The sequence below is a fragment of the Rhinolophus sinicus genome, chromosome 11 (assembly GCF_057876585.1).
Source record: "Rhinolophus sinicus isolate RSI-liver-muscle chromosome 11, RSI-T2T, whole genome shotgun sequence".
Lineage (NCBI taxonomy): Eukaryota > Metazoa > Chordata > Mammalia > Chiroptera > Rhinolophidae > Rhinolophus > Rhinolophus sinicus.
Window position 1 is genome coordinate 6,507,396 of NC_142511.1, and position 24,339 is coordinate 6,531,734.

Sequence of the window (24,339 nt, forward strand, 5' to 3'; positions counted from 1 at the left end):
ATCTCTAGACTTTATTTTCTCTTAACGCAGAATTAACAATAATATCCTAACAAATATAAAACTGTTAGATTTAGGTGAATTTTGGAGCTTATGCAAAATCCCTTACAAATAAAGGGGTAGCGTTGATGGGATTCCTAAAGCTTCTCTGGCATCAAGAAGCACAGGATAAATTAGTGAATCGTTAATAGTATATAGTATGTTGGATAATATTTTCACTAATACAGAGGGTGCCAAAAAAATGTATACACATTTTAAGAAAGGAAAAAACTGTATTAAAATTGTAATACTAAATATGTACCGGTAACAAAAGATGAATACAAGTCATGGGTATACATTTTTTTGGCACCCCCCCAGTATAATAACACATTTAGTAATGTGTTTTGTGTAACTTTTTTTTTTTTTTCCAAACTGAGGCTATAGTATTAATAGTCTACTCAGTGAACATGACTGTTGAGGGCCAGGGTAATTGTTTCTATTAATCTAGCTTGATGCAAAGAGAGAACACAGTGTCTTATGCATATATTTTTAAAAAATAATCCTTTTTAATTTAACTGAGTTAGTTTTTTTTTTTTTTTTTTTTTTTACCTATATGTTTGGAATAAGGCAAATAAAATCTCATTTCTACCTAGAAACTAATTCATATCTCACTACTGTATTGTTTCAATCAATGATTCTGTGGCCATTTTTATCAGAGTTTCTGAGCATTGGTAATCTTTCACATGCAAACATAAAGATCGGGGAATTTAAATAACCTACTCCTATGTGATTTTATTAAATCTTAATGAATTCTTTGTGGTGTTTCTCTAGAAAACTAAAGCTATTTGTAAGTACAGAGCTCAGATTGTATAGTTATTATAAAAAGGCTTTGCTCACTGAGCTTCTCGATGTATTCTTGATACCTTATTTCTCCTTTTTTTCCCCCCCAATATTTTCAGATGTTTTGGAATGTTATTAAGCCCAGGTCGAAACGTGAAGAACAGTGACATGCATTTACTGGATATGGTAATGATAATCTTAAACACCTTAACCACATAGAGATGATAGTTATTTTATATTTTAAAAGTATTTTCTATTTTAAAATTTTGCCATATTGTCAAAATCGTTTCTAACTTTCAGCTGTGTGACAGTAATAATTAAATTTGGAAACCTGAACTTAAAATTACTTATGAGGGAGAGATTTAGGAAAATTTCCACCAAAAAATCATATGCAAGTTGACAGCAAGTAAAAGGACAGAGTTATGACAATATCCATTTATTTGTCTGTGTGGCTTCTTAGGAAGATGTCTTTCCTTTGAACCCAAAATAACAAGTAGCTGATTATAAGAGACACATCCAGAGTGAATACGGTGCCTTTTATTTATTTTAATGCACTGTTATTAATTTGAGTACTGCAAGGGATGCTTTTGTTTTCTTTAAAGCATTTCCTTTTCTGAATGTCTCCTCCTTGATTACCTGTCCTTAGCGAAGTGTATTTACTGTAGGAGTGGTATTTATTTCAGGAATGCCCTTAAAGATGAATATATATTTAAGAGTTGGTATTTAATGTAAAAATAGCAAGTCATCTTAACTTTTGAACAGAAATGCCTTCTAATATTGAAGTTAATGGAAACATTTACTTTGCGATTTAAAAATGTTATAGGAAATAGTCACCATAGTGTAACTATAATTTTTTTTCATACTTAACTAAGACTTTTATATTAGTGATAATAAGTACTACATGTTTTCTTTCTTTCGGCTGTGGTTTGCAAATGTCAGTTGAATGTCACCAATTATAATCACATTTTTCTTTGAGTTATTTCATGGTAACATCACATTGATTTTCTGGTGGTACTAGAATGGGTCATTCAGCCTGTTTGAGTTCCTAATTCTGTGCCAAACATTGTATGAGGTGCTGGGGTTGTAGATAAGGTAAAACATCACTCTTACCGTCTTGTGATGGAAACCTCTTAAGTATGTAACTACAGCAATGGGTTAAGTGCCCTCATACAGTTATTACAATGAGTCGCAGAAATACAGAGGAAGCAGTGCATGCACAGGTGAGGTAAGGACAACCAGTTACATCGAGTGTGAAAACAAATTAGCTATGGATCCATCTCCCTTCCATCCCTCTTTACAACATATCAGTAATGCAAGTGGTGTTACCTAAGGCAAGCCACAGCATGCGGGAGCCCCGAAAAAGCCATAAGGAGGTAGTTCAGGGACATGAGCACTTACAAAGCTCCTAGGTCCTAACTAGTCATGATCTTTTAGAGTTTAAAAGATTAAGATGAATCCCTGGCAGAGATTTTTCCATGAAACCAAAGTTCAGATTATAGGATTGCAGACCTGTCATGAGCTCTGGAGTTCCCTTAGTCTTGTGTGTGTCTCATTTGCAGTGCAGTTCTCCACGGTTAAGAGTTCACATGAAAACCAAAGGCTTGTCAACACTGAGGCTCCTGGAAGGAGAAGTGGGCTGACCTGTGCAACAAAGAGTTGATCAAGTGGGAGGGCTTCTATTTGCAATTACCAACAGTTGTGGTTTGTTATGACCCAGTGCTGTTGCTCTTCACACTATCTTCATACATGGTGGTTGAGCTATGGCTAGAGTACATCTAAGAAAAAGGAACTCATTACTTTGTAATGAAGACCATGGGACAGTTCTGGTTATTACAAAGTTATTTCTCTGTAACCACCTGGTATCACATTCCTTATAACTTTGCCTCATTTGTCTTATTTCTACCCCCTACAGCAAGATGTTAATACTTCTGCTTCTGTGACATGTCCATTATGTGAACACTTTTGAAAACAAATTTCATCTTCTTACACTTTATTCCTACAAACTTTGAAAAGTCTCTCTTTGCCTCTTTCTTTCCTTCTCTCTTCCCCTTTTCCTCCTCTTTTCACTTCTTGCCCTTCTGTCTCCCATCCTGCCCGTTCTCTGCCCTTCTCTCTCTGTTCCTCATTCTCTCTGCTTTTCCCTCCCTTCCTGCCTCCCAAAATCTGCCTTTGTTTTTTAACTGCATGATTAATTATTTTAAAGGATTTTAAATTGTTTTTTCCATTTCTTTCTCAGCACTTAGCAGTTTCCAAATACTCTGCTGTTCTTTATATCTTTTTCCCTCCCACATAGTTTCTGTTATTGTCACATGTCTAACTTCATTTTGTGTGTGGCGTATCATCACCTACTTCTTACCAAAACATTTCAGCTCTGCTTTTAACTGCTCAGTTTTCTTGGTATTTGTTAATTGAAGGAAATAATTTCATTGGTTTAGCTCCTCTTTTTAGACTTAAGTATAGTGCAGCTTTTGTCCACAGATGGATTGGGGTTTTTTGGTTAATGCCTTTCCTTGTTTTGAATGGGGGTCTAATTAGAAGGTAGAGAGAGAGAGGATTGGGACAAGTTGAGAGAGGGAGAGAGAGGGGAAAAGGGGGAGAAAAAGAGAGAGAGAGAATATCAATATATGAGTATGTTGAAAGTACTGAGTGGGTTTCCTTTCATGTGACCATGAGTATATTACATTGAATGTGGTCCTTGCATTCAAGCTATGCAATCTGATTAGTGAAACACCATCGATACACTAGAAACACATATATAGTGGTTACCAGATGACTGAAACAATTTTTTAAGGATTCAAGGGAAGCATTTGTGTGTGGGGGTAATTTTGAAGAAAAAGTTTTTCTTTCAGTCTGACCCTTTACGTATTCTCTATTCATAATATAAGGAAATGGGTACAGAAAATTGAAAGTACTGTGGATACTATTCGTTTTTGCATATGTACGTGTCTATATTCTGTGTGCTGTTCTCCCATGGGACAACCTCTAACCTCCCTGACCCCCGACACACACGCAGACACATATACACAGCTATGTGTCCTTGCTTTCACTATACGAATTGCTGGCTTCTTTAGTGAGAGTCAGGAGCTGGTTTGGTAAAAGTCTTAAAGAGTGGAAGAAATGAAGAGGAAAGGGAGAAGGGGAGAAGGAGAGAAGGGAAGAAGGAGGGAGTAAGTATAAGGATAGAGAGAGATAGTTAGGCTTTCGTGTTCATTACAAACCATTGTTAATTAGACTTCTAATATTGGATTATGATTATAAGAAAGTGCAAATATCTGACATACATATGGTAGAAAAGAATTAACTTTAAAAATATTGATTATGACAAAGTAAATTAATATTTAAGAGCATATTAAAAAATAGAATATTAGAAGAAAAATACTGTCTTCTTTTCCTGTGATTAGCTATTAATTCAATTTAACTGTATCCAGTGAGATCTGTAGTATAGTTTCCAGAGAAACTATGAGCATCCTTGTATGTGTAAGTATATGAGATTTTGACACCCAGCCTGAGATAAAGTTAAATATAACTTCATAGCAATATAATGTTTTTGTGATTCAGCATGTAAGAGTATACCTCTTTTACCCAAGAGGTATGTGTCTCTAAACAGAAACTCTGTTTGAAGAAAGCTGTAGAAGAATTTAATATTTAAATAAATGCTTTTGTAGAGTGAAAAAATTTTACAAAGAAAATAAATCCCTTTTTTAATTGTAAATCCAACTTTTACTAAATTGTGTTGCTTAAAGTAAGATACATTTATAATTTTCAATGGTGATTTTCTTGATGTATATATTCTCAGTGATTCCTGTTTGAACTTTTACAGGAATCCATGGGGAAGAGCTATGATGGGAGAGCTTATGTTATCACTGGCATGTGGAACCCCAATGTACCAATATTTCTGGCACTTAATGAAGAAACCCCAAAAGGTGAATTTTCTTGAAAGATTTCTTATTATTAGCTTAAAATTTTGTGTAATGGAAAATGTTGTTTTGCTATATTTTTTTTTAAAAATCTGGTGCTCATTTAAAATGAGTTATTCTTATTTAGAAGTTCCTTTTCATACTTTATGTATCTATGGAGAAAAACCTCCATTATTCAAAAGAATCCCTCCCAAAATGTTTTTAAATGTTGGGCAGTTTCCTCTAGAGAGGAGGTCTCCCTATTTTGATTAAAATAACTGGTTCTATCGTCTTAAAAAAAAAAAAAAAGAATCTCTCCCCAAGATACATGAATTAATTTTATTAGATTATGTAGAACATATTTGTGCTTTGTTTATCATATGTCATTATAGAGTTGTTTTATTTGTGGGGAAATGATGGAAGAATATGAAAGAAATGATGAAAGCAAATTCTGAAAATTTGCATATCTTTGATACGTATTTTAACTTTTAAAAATGATCTTATAGATTACTCATATTTTGTAATTTATTAATTTTTTGTTCCAGTCTTTTTACCTTTGGGTTCTTAGAGCTTAGTAATGTATATTAAAGATTTCATTTGTGACACTTTTTTCCTAGTTGTTTACTTTTTTGTTTTGTTTAATATGGCTACTGTTGAACAGAATTTATAAATGATATATAGTCACATTTGTCATTTTTCCCACTGTTTATTTTTATTCCTACTTTATCCAGATATCTGTTAATTGCCTATTTTTCCCTTCCTCTATCTGCCTTCAAACTAATATTAAAGTTTTACCTCATGAGTTATATAATCTTACACTAAATGCTTTACTGTCATTCAACCAATAATTTATATTGAGAAAATAATGGATCAGTTTTTTTTCATCTTAGTCTAACATTATTTTGTTTATACCCACAGTAGAGTTTTGGTGCAAGATAACATTAGTGAATGCTAATATGGAAATATAATATATTAATGAAGAACATTAAAATGACAATTATTCTCAAATTTCCTTAAAGAGAGTCTTTACCAGTCCTGTAACCACATAGCAAACTGTTTACTTCAAATTAGGGCTAAAAATGGAGAAAAATAATGATTATGTAAAATTACCTTTTCATATATTAGGAATAAATATTTTTTACACCACAGGTTTTTTATTTCTGGAGATAGGCTTGTAAATACCAGCCTGTATACTTTTTTCATATAATCATTCAGAAAGAAAACACAAAAATGAGAAAAATAAGCTGATTGATAATTTTGAAGAATAAAATATTGGAATTTCAAAAAATAAGTAGTCATAGCAGTTTTTATCTGTTTTTAATGTAACACATTGTTCAGTTTTATTTTGTATTTTAATATACATTTGATTCTCAAATAAAAGAGAATATATTTTAAGTTTTATTTGTTCTATTAAAATAAACTATGTAATACTGTATTGCAATATGTTCTGATCTAAAAGATAACGTATTTTAAATTTAAATCATTTCATATGCTACACAAATATATTGACCTGATTTCTAATATTTCCAAATGGTGTCCTTGGTATTATAAGTTATTCAGAAGATTGATGAATTATAGTTTGATTTTTATAGAAGAAGTTGAAGCCCTGAGAGAGGAAATGTCTTGGATCTTTTCATTATACCAAGTCGTGTGTTATAGTCTGTGGTTTTGTGTTATTCTCTCTTAACCCTCTACTCCCCTCAAACTTTAAGGTCTTCTAGGTCAAGTACAATGTCTAGAGAATCCTATTTTTTCTTGAATTAGCAGGTAGAATGCATATATTTGATAGGAATATAATATAATTTTGGTTGAATTTGGTATCAACAGAAGTGTAGTTGATGAGTGTAAATGTTGTATAATGTTTAAAAAAACACTATTGAAGTTTTCTTCTAACGGTGGGCTTGATTATTTAATCTTTCCTCTAATTGAGAACTAAAAGTAGTTGAAACAATAAATTAAAAAAGAAAATTAAAGAAGAAATGACAAATGGTACGGAATAACCAAGCCACAGATTCAAAAACCGCAATGAATCTGAAGCAGGGTAAATAAAATAAAATGAAATCTGTATTTCTGCCTATCATTGTGAAACTGAAGAAAGCCAGTAGACACTAGCCTGGAAGATTCTAGATTCAAGTTAAAGGAAGGCTGTGGGCAAGTAAACATTTTCAATAATAACTGAAATTTTGACTGATAACTCCATACTATTGTTCTCTAAAAGCACTTGCCAGCCTAGAGGATATTATACTAAGTGAAATAAGTCAGACAGAGAAAGACAAATACCATATGATTTGGACACTTAAGATAGGATCCGGTGTGTTGAGAAGCAAGCTTGGACTTGGTTACCTAGTTAATCACAGTGACAATAAAATATTTAAAATTAAACGTGGAAGATAACATGATTAGAAAGAACCTTAGTTCTTTCATAAGTGAGGAAACTTTGTTTTCTTAAATAATCATGGAATAATAAAGCCAGCATAAAATATGAAACATTTCTGCTACAGATAAGCGAGTGTACATGACCGTGGCCGTGGATATGGTTGTCACGGAGGTGGTGGAGCCCGTCCGCTTTCTCCTGGAGACAGTAGTACGTGTGTACCCCGCGAATGAGCGCTTTTGGTATTTCAGCAGAAAGACTTTCACGGAGACTTTCTTCATGAGGTTGAAACAGGTAGGACCTTTTTGTTCTTTTCATATAATAACATACTTTTTTTTTTTTTAAGGATTTTATTGGGGAAGGGGAACAGGATTTTTATTGGGGAACAGTGTGTACTTCCAGGACTTTTTTCCAAGTCAAGTTGTTGTCCTTTCAATCTTAGTTGTGGAGGGCGCAGCTCAGCTCCAGGTCCAGTTGCCATTGCTAGTTGCAGGGGGCACAGCCCACCATCCCTTGTGGCAGTCGAACTGGCAACCCTGTGGTTGAGAGGACACGATCCAACCAGCTGAGCCATCCGGGAGCTCAGCGGCAGCTCAGCTCAAGGTGCCGTGTTCAATCTTAGTTGCAGGGTGCAGAGCCCACCATCCTTGTGGGTCTGGAGGAATCGAACTGGCAGCCTTGTGGTTGAAAGCCCACTGGCCCATGTGGGAATCGAACCGGCAGCCTCCGGAGTTAGGAACACGGAGCTCCAACCGCCTGAGCCACCGGGCCGGCCCCATATGTATTTTTTTATCATTCTTTTTAAATGCCAACATAGTGCCTTAAGTAGCAATACAAAGCAATAAAATTAATCAAGTGATGTTTAGAGTCAACAGAGTATTTGAAAATTCCACATCTAGGTTATGTAAGTTAAAAAAAACAAAACCCAGCTGTTGTAGTAATTATGTAATTTTCCCCCTAACAACCTGTAATGCGTACCTGTAAAGTATCGACATACTTAATAGAAATATTGATTCTGTATCTAAATCAAGTTTCCCCCGCCCCTTTTTATACAATAATTTAAAACCTAAAAGACAGGGCACAGAAATATCATACCTTTATAAAGTTATAATGAAAAAACTTTCAAGTCATAACTGACTAATTGTCATAGTTACTTTTGTCTATAATACTATATAAATCTATTATTTGACTTATCAATAAGGTTACAAAATTACTTTAATATAAAATGAACAAAATTAGGGTTTCTATGACGTCCCTAAATTAGGCAGTGTTTGTAGGTAATACGTATAATTTTTGTTTAGTAGTGAAGGGAAAAGGGCATTCATCCCACTGGTATTTGTTGAGTACCTACTATATGTGAGTACTGTATTATTTCTGATTGAAAATCAATGTAGTCCCTGACCTTATGGTGCTTACCGTTTTGTGGCCGAGACAACCATTAAACAAATAAGTATGATAATAAATGTGTAACTACACTATGGTAAGTGCAGTGAAGGTAAAGACAGGGCATGATGAGAATCAGAAACGTGGGAACTTAGATTCTTTGTAGAAGTGACATGAGAAGTAAGGATCCAAGACTGATGGGGTTTAGCAAAGAGTAGGAGGAAGAGCTGTGTTGGCAGAGAAAAGGATGTCCCAAGACCTTGAGTTGGGAAGAAGTTTAAAGGTTCCCAGAGCTGAAACAAGGCCAGAGTGGCTGGAGTGCAGTAACACACGTTGGGTGTGAGAAAATGAGATTGGAGGCAGTTTATCTAGGACACTGCAGGCCAGGCTCAGTTCATTAATTGGAAGTTGCCTTAATTTGACCTCCTTTAGTCAATTTAGAATGTGAACCATTTTTTAAGTAAAAACCATCTACTTCCATGAATTGCTTGACGGATGTAGCTGCTACTTCTTTATTTCAGTGCGAGGTAGTCAGTCCTAAGAATCTAGCATCGCTTGCTTATCTGCCTGCCCTAGAATCTGTGATGTCTCAGGTTTTTCTGATTTTAAAAAAGACTGAGTTCTCCCCAAATTGTTAGTATTAGGTTACTAACATTGTATTGTTTAAAGTAATACTAGAAGAACTACATGTTTAGAATATCATGTCAAGAACAACGCACTTCAAAACTGTTCTCAATTTCAGACGTGCTGTTGATCAGACGTGACACAGGCTGCTCTTCATTTCAGCTGTTCATCATGAACCGCTGAAATACTGTCTTTTAGTGTTTCCTTCAGGTTTATAGTATTGAAACACATGTGTATATCTTTCTCAGTCGGAGGGAAAAGGCCATACCAGTGCTGGAGATGCGATATATGAGGTGGTGAGTCTACATCGAGAATCTGAGAAGGAGGAACCAGTCACTCCCACGAGTGGAGGGGGTCCACTGTCACCCCAGGAGGATGAAGCCGAAGAGGGTAAGAAGTGACATGTATTTAGTTCCCTGTCTTTGCACAGCTGCTTTATGTACAGGTCTCAAAGTGTGTGTGTGTGTGTGTGTGTGTGTGTGTGTGTACGCGTGTGCGCGCGCGTGCGTGTATGTGTGTGTTCGTGTGCACACGTGCGCGTGTGTGTACCCGCACGTGTGTGCAAGGGGTGGCAGGAGGAGTGGTGATTATTCCTAGTCTCTGCCACTCTATGGCTGGCTTCTGCTAGATGCAGAAGAGAATTGGGTTCATTTGGTTTCTTGATTGCCTAGTCCTCAGTGCCACTTACGCAACTATTTACATTTGACAGTCTCGCTTTGCCGTTTGCTTCCTATTTTATTTGAAGTATTTTGAAGTGTTTAATGAGAAGTTTCCAGTTCTCTCAAGTGTTATTAGAATTTCAGGGATATGTTATGTCCTACTCATTTGACATTATTTACTTCCGACTTTTTTGTTGCTGCCTTGTCACTTACCACTCACTTTGTGGAGTAGGGTGATCTCTGCTCTGTTTACTGCATGGGTGCTGCTGAGAGATGCTCCCCAGCCTCCCGAGACTCACACTTCATCTGGCTCTGTGCTCAGTACTCTTTTTATAGAAACTAGAGCTGAGTGACAGGTCGTTACTTGAAGCCCTTATATTATCTGTTCATAGGGGAGGGTTTATTAAAAGTAAATTTCTGGATTTACATCATCTGAAAAAAGCATCTTAAAATTCTCAATCTTTCTCTCTATGAAACCATTCTTTTTTTGGATGGCCATAAAAATCTTGGTAATTTTTTGCTAATATTTATTGAGAGCTTATTATATGCTAGACATTCTAAGTGTTTCATTAAAAAACTTTCTGAAGGTATAATTCATATACGATGGAATGTGCCTGTTTTAAGTGTACACTTCATTGAATTTTGACAAATGCTGTATAATCACCAATAGAATCATGATATAAAAATTTCCATTACATCAAAAAGCTTCCCTCTACCCTTTACAGTCCATTCTTTCTCCTCACATGTGGTGTCTGGTAACCACTGATCTGTTTTCTGTCACCATGTTTTTCCTTTTCTACAATTTCATATAAAAGGAATCATAGTCTTTTGTATATGGCATCCTTCACAAAGCATAATACTTTTGCTGTGTCAGTAGTGGGTTCCTTTTATTGCTGAGTAGTAATCTACTACAAAGATATACCATGCTTTATCTCTCTAGTCACCAGTTAACAGACCTTTAGGTTGTTCCTAGCTATTAGTAATAAAGCTACTACGAATATATATTTAAATACAAGTCTTTGGTGAATATATGCTTTCCTTTCTTTTGGGTAAATACCTAGGAGTAGACTGGCTGGGTCTTATGGTAAGTGTATGTTTAACTTTATAAGAAACCACTAAACTGTTTTTCAAAGTACCTATACAATTTTCCATCCATATTGACAACGTTTTAGTCAGTTGCTCCATATCTTTATCAACATTTGACATTGTCAGTTTAAAAAATTTTAGCTGTTCTGGTGGGTGTCTAGTGGTATCTTGTGGTATTAATTTGCATTTCCCTCATAACTAATGATGTTGTACATGTTTTCATAATGTTTCACTGGGAAACATTAAAGTGGGACCATTTTTCAGTTATTAGATAGATATAGTCATAAACTGTGAGGGAAGTTTTGTAGCTGGAGATAAAGGTTTGAGAGAATCAGCATGAAGCAATGAGAATGGCTGACATGTCCTTGGGGGAAAATGCGGGAGATGTGGGTTAAAAGTAAAGTTTAGGAGCTCACTGCCATTTTAGGGGTAGATGCAGGAAGAGAAGGCCCAGCTCGAGGATCTGCAGGAAAACGATGGAGTAACAGGAGGAGAACTAAGGGAGTGTAGGACTGGAGAGTGGCAAGGAGGGAGCGACAGGCACTACTGTCACATGGAACATGGACGTTCAACATAAGGACCCAAACTGTTAATTGGATTTGGTCAACTTGAGAGGCCCCTGAACCCCTATGAGCGCGATTTTAATGACATTGTGAAAGGAGTGACTAGAGGTGAGGAAGGGAGAACAGAGTTCTAGTCTTTTAGAAAGTTGATGAGAAGAAGCGGAAAGAGCTTAGACTGAAACGGCTGGGTTGTATCTGGCCAAGAAGGAGCATTTTTAGGACATAAGAGCTTGTGTGTAGTTGGAAAGGGAGAGCTGAAAATAGGGAGCAGTTGTGTACCCAGCCCCTAACCGTGCAGTCAGTCCCCTGACATACTTCTGTGTCTTTGCAAATGCATTTACTCTGCTTACAGGCTCCCCGGCTGAAGGCCACTTGAGGAAGCCCTTCTACAAAGGCCTGTTAGCAGGCAAAAGAAAATAGTGATTTTAGCATAGGGCCGTTTCTGTACTTAGAAATGTTTCAAAATATTGTCCATGACATTTATAGTAGGTTGCTCAGGCAAATTACGTTTAAAATGTATTAATGCAGAATGGCTGGGAACGGAGCTTGGCAAATCCACTTAGCAAAAATCAATGATAAAATGGATAAAATTGTCAAAAAACAGCCAGTTTAGGACTTGAGAAACTGCCTAAAACTATAAAAAAAATTGAGAGGCATTTATTCAAGAAAAACTACTGAACCTGTAAGAACAGCCTGGTGTTTTAGCCCCGGAGGCTGCTCCAAGTCTGCGAATTCCCACCACTGACTTGTCTGGTGGTTTTCTTGGTGGGGCAAGTGGTGAAGTCTGGTAGCTTCACTTTTGCTGCTGGAGGGGGCTCCCTTGATTTGAAGCAAACATAGAAAAACCCCATATTTCTGGAACGATGTTGGAAACAATAGCGATTTTTGTGGCAAAAGAATGGGAAGGCCAATATATAGCCAGCAGCATGCAGCTGTAATTCTGGTTGGGGAAAGCCACAGATTGGCTGAGATTTTCGGCAGACATCTCAGGAATGAGTGGGCCTTCGGAAGATCCTACATCCTGCTGGTGGTCCGGAAGGCTGTGCACACATTCAGGAGAGACCAGAGAGGGCCTCCTCCATGCGGGATGTGAGAACTTGCATGTGTGTGATGGAGCTGTGTTTCCACAATCCTGTTTTCTAAGTGGTTTTGCCTCTTTTACATTCTATGGAGAGAACCTGTGTTCTTGGTGGAGTAAATGGCGGAAGCCTGATTCTCCCACAACTAAGCCTTCAGTCTTCCCCTGTCAGCCAGAATCTAGTAGTCTAGAATCCGACCACCCTCTGGCCTTATCATTTCTTGTACTGGGTTATTGTAGTGCCACCTAACTGGTCTCCTGCCTGCCCCCTGGTCCCCGTTCCCATAGTCTGTGTTCCGTACACCAGCTGTAGTCATCCTTTTGAAATTTGTCAGATCACATGACTCCTCTTCTTAAAACCCTCTGTTGGCTTCTTACTTACTCAGCCAAAGTTCTTACCATGGTTTACGAGGCGTATGCGATTGATCTTGCTGAATTTTACCGTCTGACCTCATTGCCTATCACTTTCTGCCTCACAAATCCCATACTTGTCCTTTTGTCGTTCTGCAAACGTGCCAGGTGTGCTCTTGCCTCTGTGCTGTCGCACTTGCTGTTCCCTCGGGCTGGAAGTCCTTGTTTTTTCTAGATTGCCACACGTTCTCTCTCCCCCTTTCTAACCTTCCTCAGATGTCACCTTCTCAAGGAGATCGTGCCTGCTCAGTAAATAGTGGAACAATAATAATGAATAAACAAATAATACATGAAAATAATATTATATCTATTATAGTAAATATTTAATGATGAATGAATAGTTTAATGCATCAAAATAATTCCATGCTGAGAAAGACTAGAAAAACAGAAATAACATTTTTGGAATTGAACTTGAAAATATGAAGAACATACATAAAAATTTCAGTTTCTCATTCTTATATATAGTCTGAATAAGAACAGATTTTCCTTTTTTCACTTCTGTTCTTAACAGTTTTTCACTATGTGAGATGTCACCATGTCTTTTGAAAATATATTAGCCATCACCTATGTTAAAAAAGCTACAAAATCACAGAGTAGGAAGTAATGGTTTCTTTTCTTTTATAGATCAGATATTTCATACATTTTCAATACACTTTATTATTAGTTCTGTAATTGACATTTCTGTCAACGCAAGCATCAAGATAGAGCTGTAGGTGGCATAGAAATGTTTTCCTTGGCGGGGGTGGGCAGGGGGGATTGGGGTATTCTTTTATTTAATTATTTTCAGTAATTTGCCTGTCAAAGCAAAAGTGGAAGTTCAAGTCACTCTAAATTGTCTTACCCTTAGCCTGTAATTTAACTAAAAAGAGATACAGATTTAAAAGGCCTAAAATTACTCTTAATTTTTGGGGAAAGATCTAAAGTAAAATGAATTAAGGTATCTGCATATTTTTTCAAATGGAGCTCAAAAAATGAAATATGTTAAAGGGTATTAATTTGAATGCAAGGACTCTTAGCAGAAAGTTAAGTTCATCAATGCAGCTTTATAGGGATTATTTTTAAATTACCTCGTCAGCTTTCTATACTCCTACATGTTCTGAATTGCTCCTGCTTTTGAAACTCAAGGCTCACTTGATACTGCTTCATCTGAATTTCAGACTGGGTTTCTGTTTGTTGATCTCACACTTGTGCAGTAAGCCCTCACTTGATGTCGTCGACAGGTTCTGTGACTTCAAGCGAAACGACGTATAACAAAACCAATTTTATAATACCACAGGCTAATTGATATAAACAAGAGTTAAGTTCCTGTGGCATCTCTTCAAGGTTGTAACAAAACCATGTTGAACGGGACCACATTATTGGAGGACCAGCTGTGTTTAGTTATTTAGTTCCTTGTAACATGGATAGTCAGTTACAGGAAGTACCAGATGGCAAGTACAGTATGATTTCCTTTAGGACACAAGCCCAAGTAATTGTAAAAGACCAGATCACAGTAATATTAGGTAAGTTTTATTCTTCCTTATACCTTTTATGTTCAGTATAATCTGCATTTTTTTGTGTTTATATTTGGATTGGTTAAAATGCTATCTAAAGAATATTTTCCCCTTGATTTAAGTGACTGTTAGCTGAGTAATACTATTTCTCACTCATAACGAGAGAGCAAAATAGTGTCAAACTTAACTAGAACTTTTTTATTTTCTTTCATTTTCTTAATTCATAGTCTGATTAGAGGGAAAAAAAAAATCACAAACAGCTTTTACTATAGAAACCAGTTTGCAAATGAAAATTCTTTATACACAAATGAAAAGAAAGTAAAGGATATATAAAAGAAATGAGTTTTTAAGGAAAGTATAATGATCATATAGCCCTTACATGGAGCAAGCTCTGGTTAATGAAGAGCTTCTCATACTTTAAAGGTACACATGTGTTACCTGAAGATCTTGTTAAAATGAAGTTGTTTTTTTATGTCTAGGATGGGGACTAATCTGCATTTCTAAACAAATATCCTACCAGATGGCACTGCTATTGGTTACACCATACTTTGAGTAGCAAAGGTTTAAAGTACCTACTTGTTTTTATTTATTTAATCCTCATATCAACCCTATAAGGATGATGCTATTGTATTCATTTTACAGATGAGAAAATACGTTCCGAGAAACAATCTTGGCATGCTAGATACTATTTCTTTACCAATCAGACACTTTCTATATTTATAAAATGTGTGTGTATGTGAGAAAGAAAGATAGGGAGGAAAGGATTTTATAATATTGTTATTGTATTCTTGCATTTTTATATTATCTATTTCAACAAATTAAAATGATTACAAATATATTTGATAAGGGAAGGTATTTGACAGAAAGTGGAAGGAGAGAGTATACTAGTTTTCTATGGCGCCATAACAAGCTACCAAAAATTTAGCCTCTTAAAACAAGCGCTTATTAGCTCACATTTTGCATGGATCAGTGTCTGGGGGTGGCTTAGTTAGGTCCACTGTTTGGAGTCTCATGAGGCTGCAGTCAAAGTTTCGGTTGGGCATTGGTCTCATCTGAGCCTTTGGGTGCTCTTCAAAGGTCATGTGATTGTTGACCAAATTTATTTCCTTTCCTCTGTAGAACCCCTGGGTGCTTGCTTCTTCAGGACCAGCAGGAGATTCTACTCTTAAAGGAAGGCCCAAGCTGTCTTTTAAGGCTTTACCTGATTAGGGCAGGCCCAGCGGGATAGTTTCCTTTTGAGTAACTCAGTCAGACTGGTTAGGGACCTTTGGTCTGTGGAATCCCTTCACCTTTGCCATTTAACACAACCTAGTCACAGCCATGACATCCATCATTTTCATGTGTGCCACCCATACTCCAGGGTAAGGATTATACACTGACATCATGCATGTTACCGCACTTAATTGTCACCATAACTATGCAACATAGGTACTATTACTCCCTTATTTTATAAGTGTGTATCTGTCTCATTTCTCCTACTGGGTTAGACCCTATCAAGGAAGTAAATATACACAGTATTAGCTAAACAAAAACCGATCTAAGCACCTCTTCAAAACAGTACATGATGAATTGCCAAATGAATGATAAGCGAGTTGATTGCTATAGGTTTCTAGTGTCTTTTCTCGAGTGATTTCCTTTAATTGTGACGCCCTCACCGTCTTTGCCTATTGAAGCCAGGGTTCAGCTATCGATGTAAATGACATTTTCCTCGTGCTACCTCTACTTACCCCATCAGAAGTGATCTCTTTCCTCCAAATATAGAATTCCACTATAATTTTGCTTAATGGCATTTGTGACATTCCTTGCTAAATCATAGTTACATGTATCTTCTCTTCCCTGCTTGACTGAAAATTCCTTCTGAGAAGCACTGATCCTTAATTCATCCTTTGGTTCACCAGTTAAAGCTTGTTTTAATTCACTTTCAAGTCACCAAGTCAGGGAAAGTGAGAAAGAGTTATTAGGATTTTGAAGAGTAGAAAGTAGGAAACGTAGCATTTTGACATTTGTGAAACAAATATAGATGCAAGCAGAATCTGAACTATGCCTGAGATAGTGAATGTGAGGTTGGAGAGGCAGCTTGAGAGCAGACCTTGGAGAACCCACTAGAAACTGATCAGGGTAGACTTTAAGTTTGTAAAGCAATGAAGAGTCATCGAAGGATTTTGACCTAGGGCATGGCCTGAGCAAAGATGTAAATTACGAAGAGTAAGCAGGCAGTAAACTATGTAAAATGCAGTTAAGAACAATGAAGAATCTGGGACACATAGGTCTAATTTGAAGAGATTAGGCCTGAATAAGGGTGCTGGTTCTTGAAATAGAGAAATGACCGATTTTAGGGAAATAATTAACATGACAAGATGAGTGAGGCATACCAGTCTTTAATTGCCATATTCAAACACTCGGTGCTGGGTTAGCTCTCCCTGGAAGAGAGCATATTTGTATAGTAATTAATTTCATTCATTTAAGAAATATTGTGTACCGACTATATTTTTTAGCACTATGCTTGGTTCTGAGAGTGACAAAAGTTCTTCTAAGGTTATTTACATTTAAGGTGGGAATAAACATTTTAAATCATTGCAGAAATTACATGAATAATACTCTGAAACATCACGGTGCGTATTGCATTCAACCCAATATAATTAAGTGCCAAGTGTGTGCTTAGATCCTAAGTGCTGTGGGATTAATTTAGAATGCCCTTTGGGCTTGTGACCTATTCCTCTAAAGAAAACCAGTGGTGTTTCAAAAACCACATGAGCTCTAACCATTGCGTGTTTGAGTGTGATGGGGTCTCGTGTCAACTGAACTCAAGCATTTAATATGAATTCCTTCCCTTGTGATTTGTATTTCACTTAAAAATTTAAAGTACAGAATTGTGGTGTTTAATTCATGAGTACAATCTGTTAAGGCCTAATGTTATTCCACCTCAATAATATAGTATCTTTATATCTTAAAAATACAACCCATCTAAAGAATGAAAATCTATAGCATTCAAAAGAAAGTAAACTACATTCTCATGTTTCTAGGTTGCATGTCTTTTACCAAAAAAAAAAAAAAAAAAAAAAAAGAAAGAAAGAAAAAAAAGAAATCCTCATACAGTTTTAAAGAATAATTGACCTTTTAGCTTGACAAAGAATATATTTTAATCATTTCCTGCAGCAATATTTTTGTGCTTGGGAAGTTTATTATCCTACCTTCTGCTGGTGGAAAATTCACTGGAATCTAGTCTTATATTTTTTAAGTGATAAGATTCTTGAATTTGGCAGATTGAGATCTGATTCTATCATGTTTATTGTGTATGGGAATGATTTATATTTAAGTGGTAAAGTAAATAGTCTAGTCTTTAATATGTACTATAAGTATACCCTCATTTTTAATGACATTAGTTGTTGTTTTGGAAAATGTAGTATTGAGCATTTAAAAAAATTCTTTCATCTTTAATATTTTGAAACAAATAAAAAAAAAAAGAATTGTTGCACTGAGATATGGTCCCTGGGTGCCACACTATGGCCTACTGGCCAAATCAGGCCCACAACCTGTGTTTCGTCTGACTTCTGAGCTAAGAGTGGTTTTTATATTTTTAAAGGGTTGTGATAATAGTTCTCCCCACCCCAAGAAAAATGTAAAGAAAGAAGAAAGAGAACATATGATAGAGCCAAAAATATTGACTATTTGGGTCTTTACAGAAAAGTGGCCAACCGTGCTAGTCGTAGCATATTTGTGAATAGCTTCAAGTATGTTTTGTGAATTTCTGAAACTCTATGGAGTGTACTGTTATTACTTTACTTTCTTTTGTGAACATAAAATGGGGCCACTTTACAGACGATGTTATTTTTTGGTTACATAATAAGTGCCCATTGTATGAATGCTCCAAAATAAACTGTTCTTATAAAACCTTTTACTGTGAATAGTGTCTTAAAGTAAAATTTTACTGTATTTCTAATAGGAAGTAATCTAAAAAAACAACAACATATATACACACACACACACACACACACACACACACACACACACACATATATGTATATATATTTGCATTTTGAAAGGACCTTAAGTAGCTCAACTCAAATTTTATGAATTGACTTTGTTCTTAATAGAAAATTAATAAATTAATTGAAAGGAAATATGAGGAGTAGCAAGAAAAACGAAAAGCATGCTAGAATTTGTTTTTTCATATAGGTGTGGGGGCAGACACCCTTCTTTCTCATTTGGTGTTTAAATATGTCTGAACAATTTGGTAATAATTCAGGTTACAACTGTACTGTTGGTTGTTTCGGCTAGTCCCAAATCTATACTTAATTCAAGCTATCATAAATGAATAATTTAATAGAAAAAGTACATCTTAAGATCATAAAAATATTTTTTGTATTGTTACTTATATAACCTCTTTGAGGGAGGATTTATTTTCAGTGTTAATATGATGCAGAATCTTTGGTAATAAAATCAGTCTTGAAGATAATTTTATCCAAGAGTTTTAAAAATATAAATATATTGCATGAAGTTTAAGTTTTAACTTTATGATAAGTATAAGGTTGTGACTGCAGTAAACATGAGTCATGAATTTTATATTGTATGCATTTAGAAAGGAGTTAAATAAGTATTGGTTTCTAAATGCTCCAATTTGGTTATTAAGCTTTTATAGGTTTGGTTTATTCCTGTTTGTTTTTTTTCTTTTGGTGTTTTTGTTTTCATGCTGGTGTCAAATTTAGTTCATTTAGTACTTTGTAGATATACTATTTACATTATCTGAAACATTATTAATATAAAGATACACTATTAAGAATTAAGTGATCATGTTTCCCTTTATACATTTCTTTTTAATTTTTAAAACTATTAATTTTAGAAGTTATAAAATTAATTTTGAATTAACCAGTATCCCCATTGAAAGTCGTCCCATGTCTTTCGTATTAGTGCGATTTTCATGTCATTCTAACATGCATGCAGCTGTCCTTCATAATTTTTCTAACTACAGTGTCACAAATGCTTCACATTTCCCAGCCCCCTAAACTCTCCCAAATGCTAGCTAATGTGATGCTTCTTTGCCTGGCTTCATGTCTCAAACTTCTTGAAAGATGGAAATTAAAATTAATTTCTAATCTATTCTGGAGACATTGTCACAATGCTGCCTTTATAATTTCCCTGTCAACACTCTGAAAATAGCGGTTAGGAAGAAGATTGGGTAGGAAAGAATATTACAAGGCAAGAGGGAGGTTGAATTCAATCAAATTTGGTTATGCAAACTGTTGGATTAGCACCAAGGCTAGTGCTACATCCAGGTCAAGTTCGGATGAAAACTTGAGCACTCTTGTTTCTTACCGGTATTATTCAGAGTTTACATTACATACCAAGATGTTTTTATTTGAAATCCTTGAAATTTAACTTAAATGGGATTTCCTCCCTTTTCATCAAAACCCCTTTCTTCTACTTAATTTAATTCATAGAATAATTAGGAATTGGGGAAGAATTTTTGATATCTAAAGTTTTAAGTTAATACAAAATTCATTCTTGTCATTTATTTTTTAAGGAAAATAATATTCTCATGACCTGAGGATTTTGAGTTTTTTGTTTTATTGAAATAATGTTTTAACTATACAGAAATCTTACATATTTACATGTAAAACAATCGTATTGTAAATAAAGTTATACACTTTTTTTGAAGATTGAAAGACTTAATTTAATTCTATACATGTTTTTGTTAGTAGGACTGACCTTTAAACGATGGATAAGTAACCCTTTTACTTGAAGGGTCAATCCAGCTGGCTAAATGCCACACAGCTTTTGTAAAAATTTCACTTGATTTTATTTATCTGTTTATTAAGATTTTGATGTGTAATTATATTTTCCTAAGTGGTTCAATAAAGCATTGTGTTTGAAAAGGTTGTCTAGATTCAGCATGCTAAGAAGATAAGAATTTTTATTCACAATAATATATCAATAGCATTTTAAATGGTAACCTAATAAAGAGAGGAGATCGATTGGAAACAGGCTGGTGTTCTTAAAATAATTATTGTTGTTGACAAATGATAAACTAAGTGTCATAGAAAAACCCCAAGTGGATTTTCTCTGAGATAAACTTATCGTAATAGCATGTTCTGTTTTTTCCCTAGCAAATGTTGATATGTTTGTCATTTTGATTTTTTCCAAGTATATGAATCAGCTAAAATGGTTTTTGACTTTGAAAATCACTTACTTAATTAAGTCTTTAAGATATTTAAATAAGTTAATAGAACTACTGAAAAATTGTTGATGTAAAAAGCCAGTTACAGATTTATGATTTGGGAAGATAATCATCTTTGTATTACTTAGAAAACAAACACATGGAAATACATGTTTTCTTTCTCTTCTGTTGTTTAAAAAATTTTAATAAATATAAAAGGGACCCTCCACTCCCCCCGCCCACGAATTCTATAGTAATTCTCAGGAGAAATATGTATCTCTTCCAAAAGGAACATCGAGTATATCCTGTTTGCCAATTTCCTTTTCTAATTTATCTGTTACAAACACTACATTAAACTATTTCTCACTCTCTTTAATGGCATAGTATTGTATGGATATAGCACGCTATAGCATGGATATAGCATAATTTCCTTTTCCATGTTTCTTTTGAAGGTGCTAAGAGCAATGTCCATTTTTCTTTTTTTGCTGTTACAAACATTGTAAAGAATAGTCTTCCTTGTACATATACTCTGGAGCACACAGACATGTATAGAAATCGAACTGCTGTGGTGTGCACAGTCTGGTTTTCAGTAGGTACTACTAAGCTGCTCCCTGAAAGAGTGCAAATATATGCCCATTCCATAGTGTATCTGAGTACCCTTCCCTCATACCTTCACCAACAGTAGTGGGCTTTATCAGTCTTTTAAATATTGATCACTCTGATTGGTGCTGAATAGCGTCTCATTTTATTTACATTTCCCTGATTACAGGTGAAGTTGAACATATTTTACGTTTACTAGGGTAATACATTTAATTCTGTAAGTGCCTGCATGGACTGTTAATCCTCATATACACTACTCTTCCTGTCAGAGATTTAATAGTTCACAATACTTACTGTCAAATTCTAGAAATCTCGTTTGGTTTGTGTGTCTGCCTGCATGTTAGTCTAAAGGGAAATCAGTACTGCATTACTTTTGCAGTAGTTTGGGGAGGAGTCATGAGAAACCATTCCTCCACTCACACCCACAGCTGTGGGATTTTTATCTGTTCTGGGGTGTATATCGTTTTGGGATCCCAGCATGCCATGCATATACTGATGAAAATGACTAGGACACCCCGATATAACACAGCCTGTTTGAGGGGAGGGATTTCCCCTTCCCCTAGGACTCTCCTTCCCTCCCAGATGTCTGTCAGCACTCTGTGCATCCAGGCCGACTTCGCCCTCGACCAGCACCGCTTTACTTGGCGTGGTGGTCACAAATCAAATCAAAATGCATTTGCGGTAGATTAAGACATCTTAATCATGCTTGAACTGGCTGAAGAAATTTAAATGTTCTGGAGAATGACCTCCAGTGACATCTGGAGACCCTACAGTTTGTCAGTAGCATTAGGTACATAGCGTGCCTAAAAGCATTTAGTCCTTGGAACTTATTTTTGTGATCGTCCCTGGAAGCTGCTCCTGTGATGTGATAATAGCAATAATAGGTATTAACTTTTATTGAACATTTACGCATGCCTGGGACTCAGCATTTTACAGCTGTTCTCCATACTGTGAAGCGAGCCCCCTCTGGCTTCTGGACTTTGTTCCTGTAAGTGGTGGTAGATGGTCTGCTGTGATGTAAAACCACAGCGGAGCCCTTGTGGCCGGGAGCGCTTATGTGGTCACCTCACCCACTTCTGCTGCCACTTAGTGATTAGGATTCAGACTGAAAGATGGTGGGAACCACCTTGGCGTCGTCATTCACACACCCTGGTGGCCATGGTGATACAGCCGCGTATTTCCAGTGACTCTTTAAATTAGAAGAGATCTTAGAGCATTTCCTATTGTTTACCTTCTCCTGATGTAGAATTCCCTCAGTACCTGGCAGGTAGACAGGTCTCTGTGGAAACAGATTGAATAACTGATTCACAAGGCAGCCAGTTCCACTTTCTTGTCATTAATAATAATGGAAAATATGTGTGGAAAACTGTGAAGTATCCATTTAATTCTCACACTAGCCCTGTGAGCTGGTATTTTGTCCTTTTTCTTTTGTACAGAAGAATTGAAGCTGAGAGAGATGAAGCAGCTTTCCCAAGGTCACACAGTGTGTGAATGTTTTTTTTTTCCTTTTCTTTCTCTAAACCTTTTCTTTGTTTTCTGGTTAAGACCTTGCTTGAATCTCTCCTCCTCCTCAGGCCCAGACCTGCATTTCAGTGGGCTGACTCCCATTGTTCATCAGCCTCATGCTGGGAGCTGGGCTGAAGTCAGAAATTGATGCTGGCACCTGAGACTCCCAGGTGTGTGGGTGGGCGGGGCTTAGGGAGGTGGGTGTCTGAGGGGCTCTTGTCAGGTTCTCTTTATAGAATCTACTACAATCAGGAAAATTGTGCTACCCTCGACTCATTAAAATATTTACATTTTGGAGCCTGGCAACATCTTAGGCGTTATGTATTTGCACACGCAATGTACTCAATCAATTTTACTTGAATTTTATTTCAGTGAACTATCTCCCTTATAGCTCTGGAAACAGACCCTGAGATTGAGTGAGAGTGTCAGGAGCAGAGGCTCAGCTCCTGATTACTTTAGAATTGCATTCTGTATACAATTAACTCCTTTACCTGAAGCAAGACCGAAAGCTTACTAACTGTTTGCAGAATGATGTAATTTCTGTGCCGTTCTGTTTAGCAGTAGTTAGCAGTAGAAGGAAAGAGCTTAATTTTTCAGTTGGAGAAATTATGGCTCTTGTCACATCAGGGGGATGTGGTGTTCTAATGATCTGAATATGGCGTTGGGAGGTGAGTGACTCAGATCTCTTATAACCACAGGAAGAAAGCTGCGCTTTCTGAAAGCTTAGTGCTCAGAATATCCCACTGGCTTTAATGTTGGGCTGGAGTAAATATTTGTAAAATGTCAGCAGAGGGCTACACAATAGAGACTGTTAGTGTTCACATTATACTGTAAATAGAGATGGGCAAATTATCCAAGCACATTTCTAAGTGGCATATTTGAGCACATTAAAGTTTTTTGAGTGGTATTTAAAAAATAAAACAGAAGTTTGGCTTTAGATAATTAAAGCTTTAATTTGTCCTTGGTACAAAAACCACAAATTTTATATCAGAGAAATATGGTATCAGATTTTCCATGTCTCTTCAGAATGGCCTAACTATAACCTGTTTAATAGTCTTTGTAATCGTCTCTCTCCCCATAACCTTTATGACTCCCCGCTGCTAGTTTTCTCTTACTTGCTTCACTTACCGTTCCCTTTCAGATTCCTTTCTTCCATTCTTTCTACATTTAATTAGATTCAGTGCCTACTGTATGCAAGGCACTATATTAAATGCCTAAGAACAGTTTCAGTCTTTAAGAAGCTTACGGTCTGAGATGGAAAAAGACCTGCATAAAATAAATTCAAGATAGTAGAGGTACAGACACTCAGAGAAAGACAAGTTGAATTCCAGCGGTTAGAATTTGGAATCCTCTTGAAGGCTATGCATCTATGATTATTCCCAAAGATTTCTGTCGAACATTTATAATGGCCATGTTATTCTGGGAAGGCATGAAAACTGTCTAAGAAAACTTGAGTTCTTTTCTCACTACTTTTCTTGAAAAGAGGATGATACTTTATGTAAGTAGAATAATACACTTGAATCATAGAATTATGCAATAGATTCCCATTCTGTTTGCTATGACCAGCAGCCAGGCTTTATGGCAAAGAAACAGAAGTATGGGTTGTGTGGTTTGTATTTAATGTCTGACCTTCTCATACGTCAACATTTTATATGTTGGCCTTTATCACATTTTTTTAAAGGAAAAAATGTATTAT

General features: G+C 36.0%; 1 protein-coding gene across 2 annotated transcripts in view; it reads left to right on the top strand.

Moving 5' to 3' along the window:
- Nucleotides 1-24,339, top strand: part of RABGAP1L (RAB GTPase activating protein 1 like) — a 424,365-nt gene that overhangs the window by 71,842 nt on the left and 328,184 nt on the right. For both annotated transcript variants that reach the window (XM_019725918.3, XM_019725841.3), the window contains exons 8-11: nucleotides 936-1,002; nucleotides 4,637-4,739; nucleotides 7,214-7,380; nucleotides 9,342-9,483. In XM_019725918.3, the coding sequence (XP_019581477.2) occupies nucleotides 936-1,002; nucleotides 4,637-4,739; nucleotides 7,214-7,380; nucleotides 9,342-9,483 (479 nt within the window). The remainder of the gene's footprint in view (nucleotides 1-935; nucleotides 1,003-4,636; nucleotides 4,740-7,213; nucleotides 7,381-9,341; nucleotides 9,484-24,339) is intronic.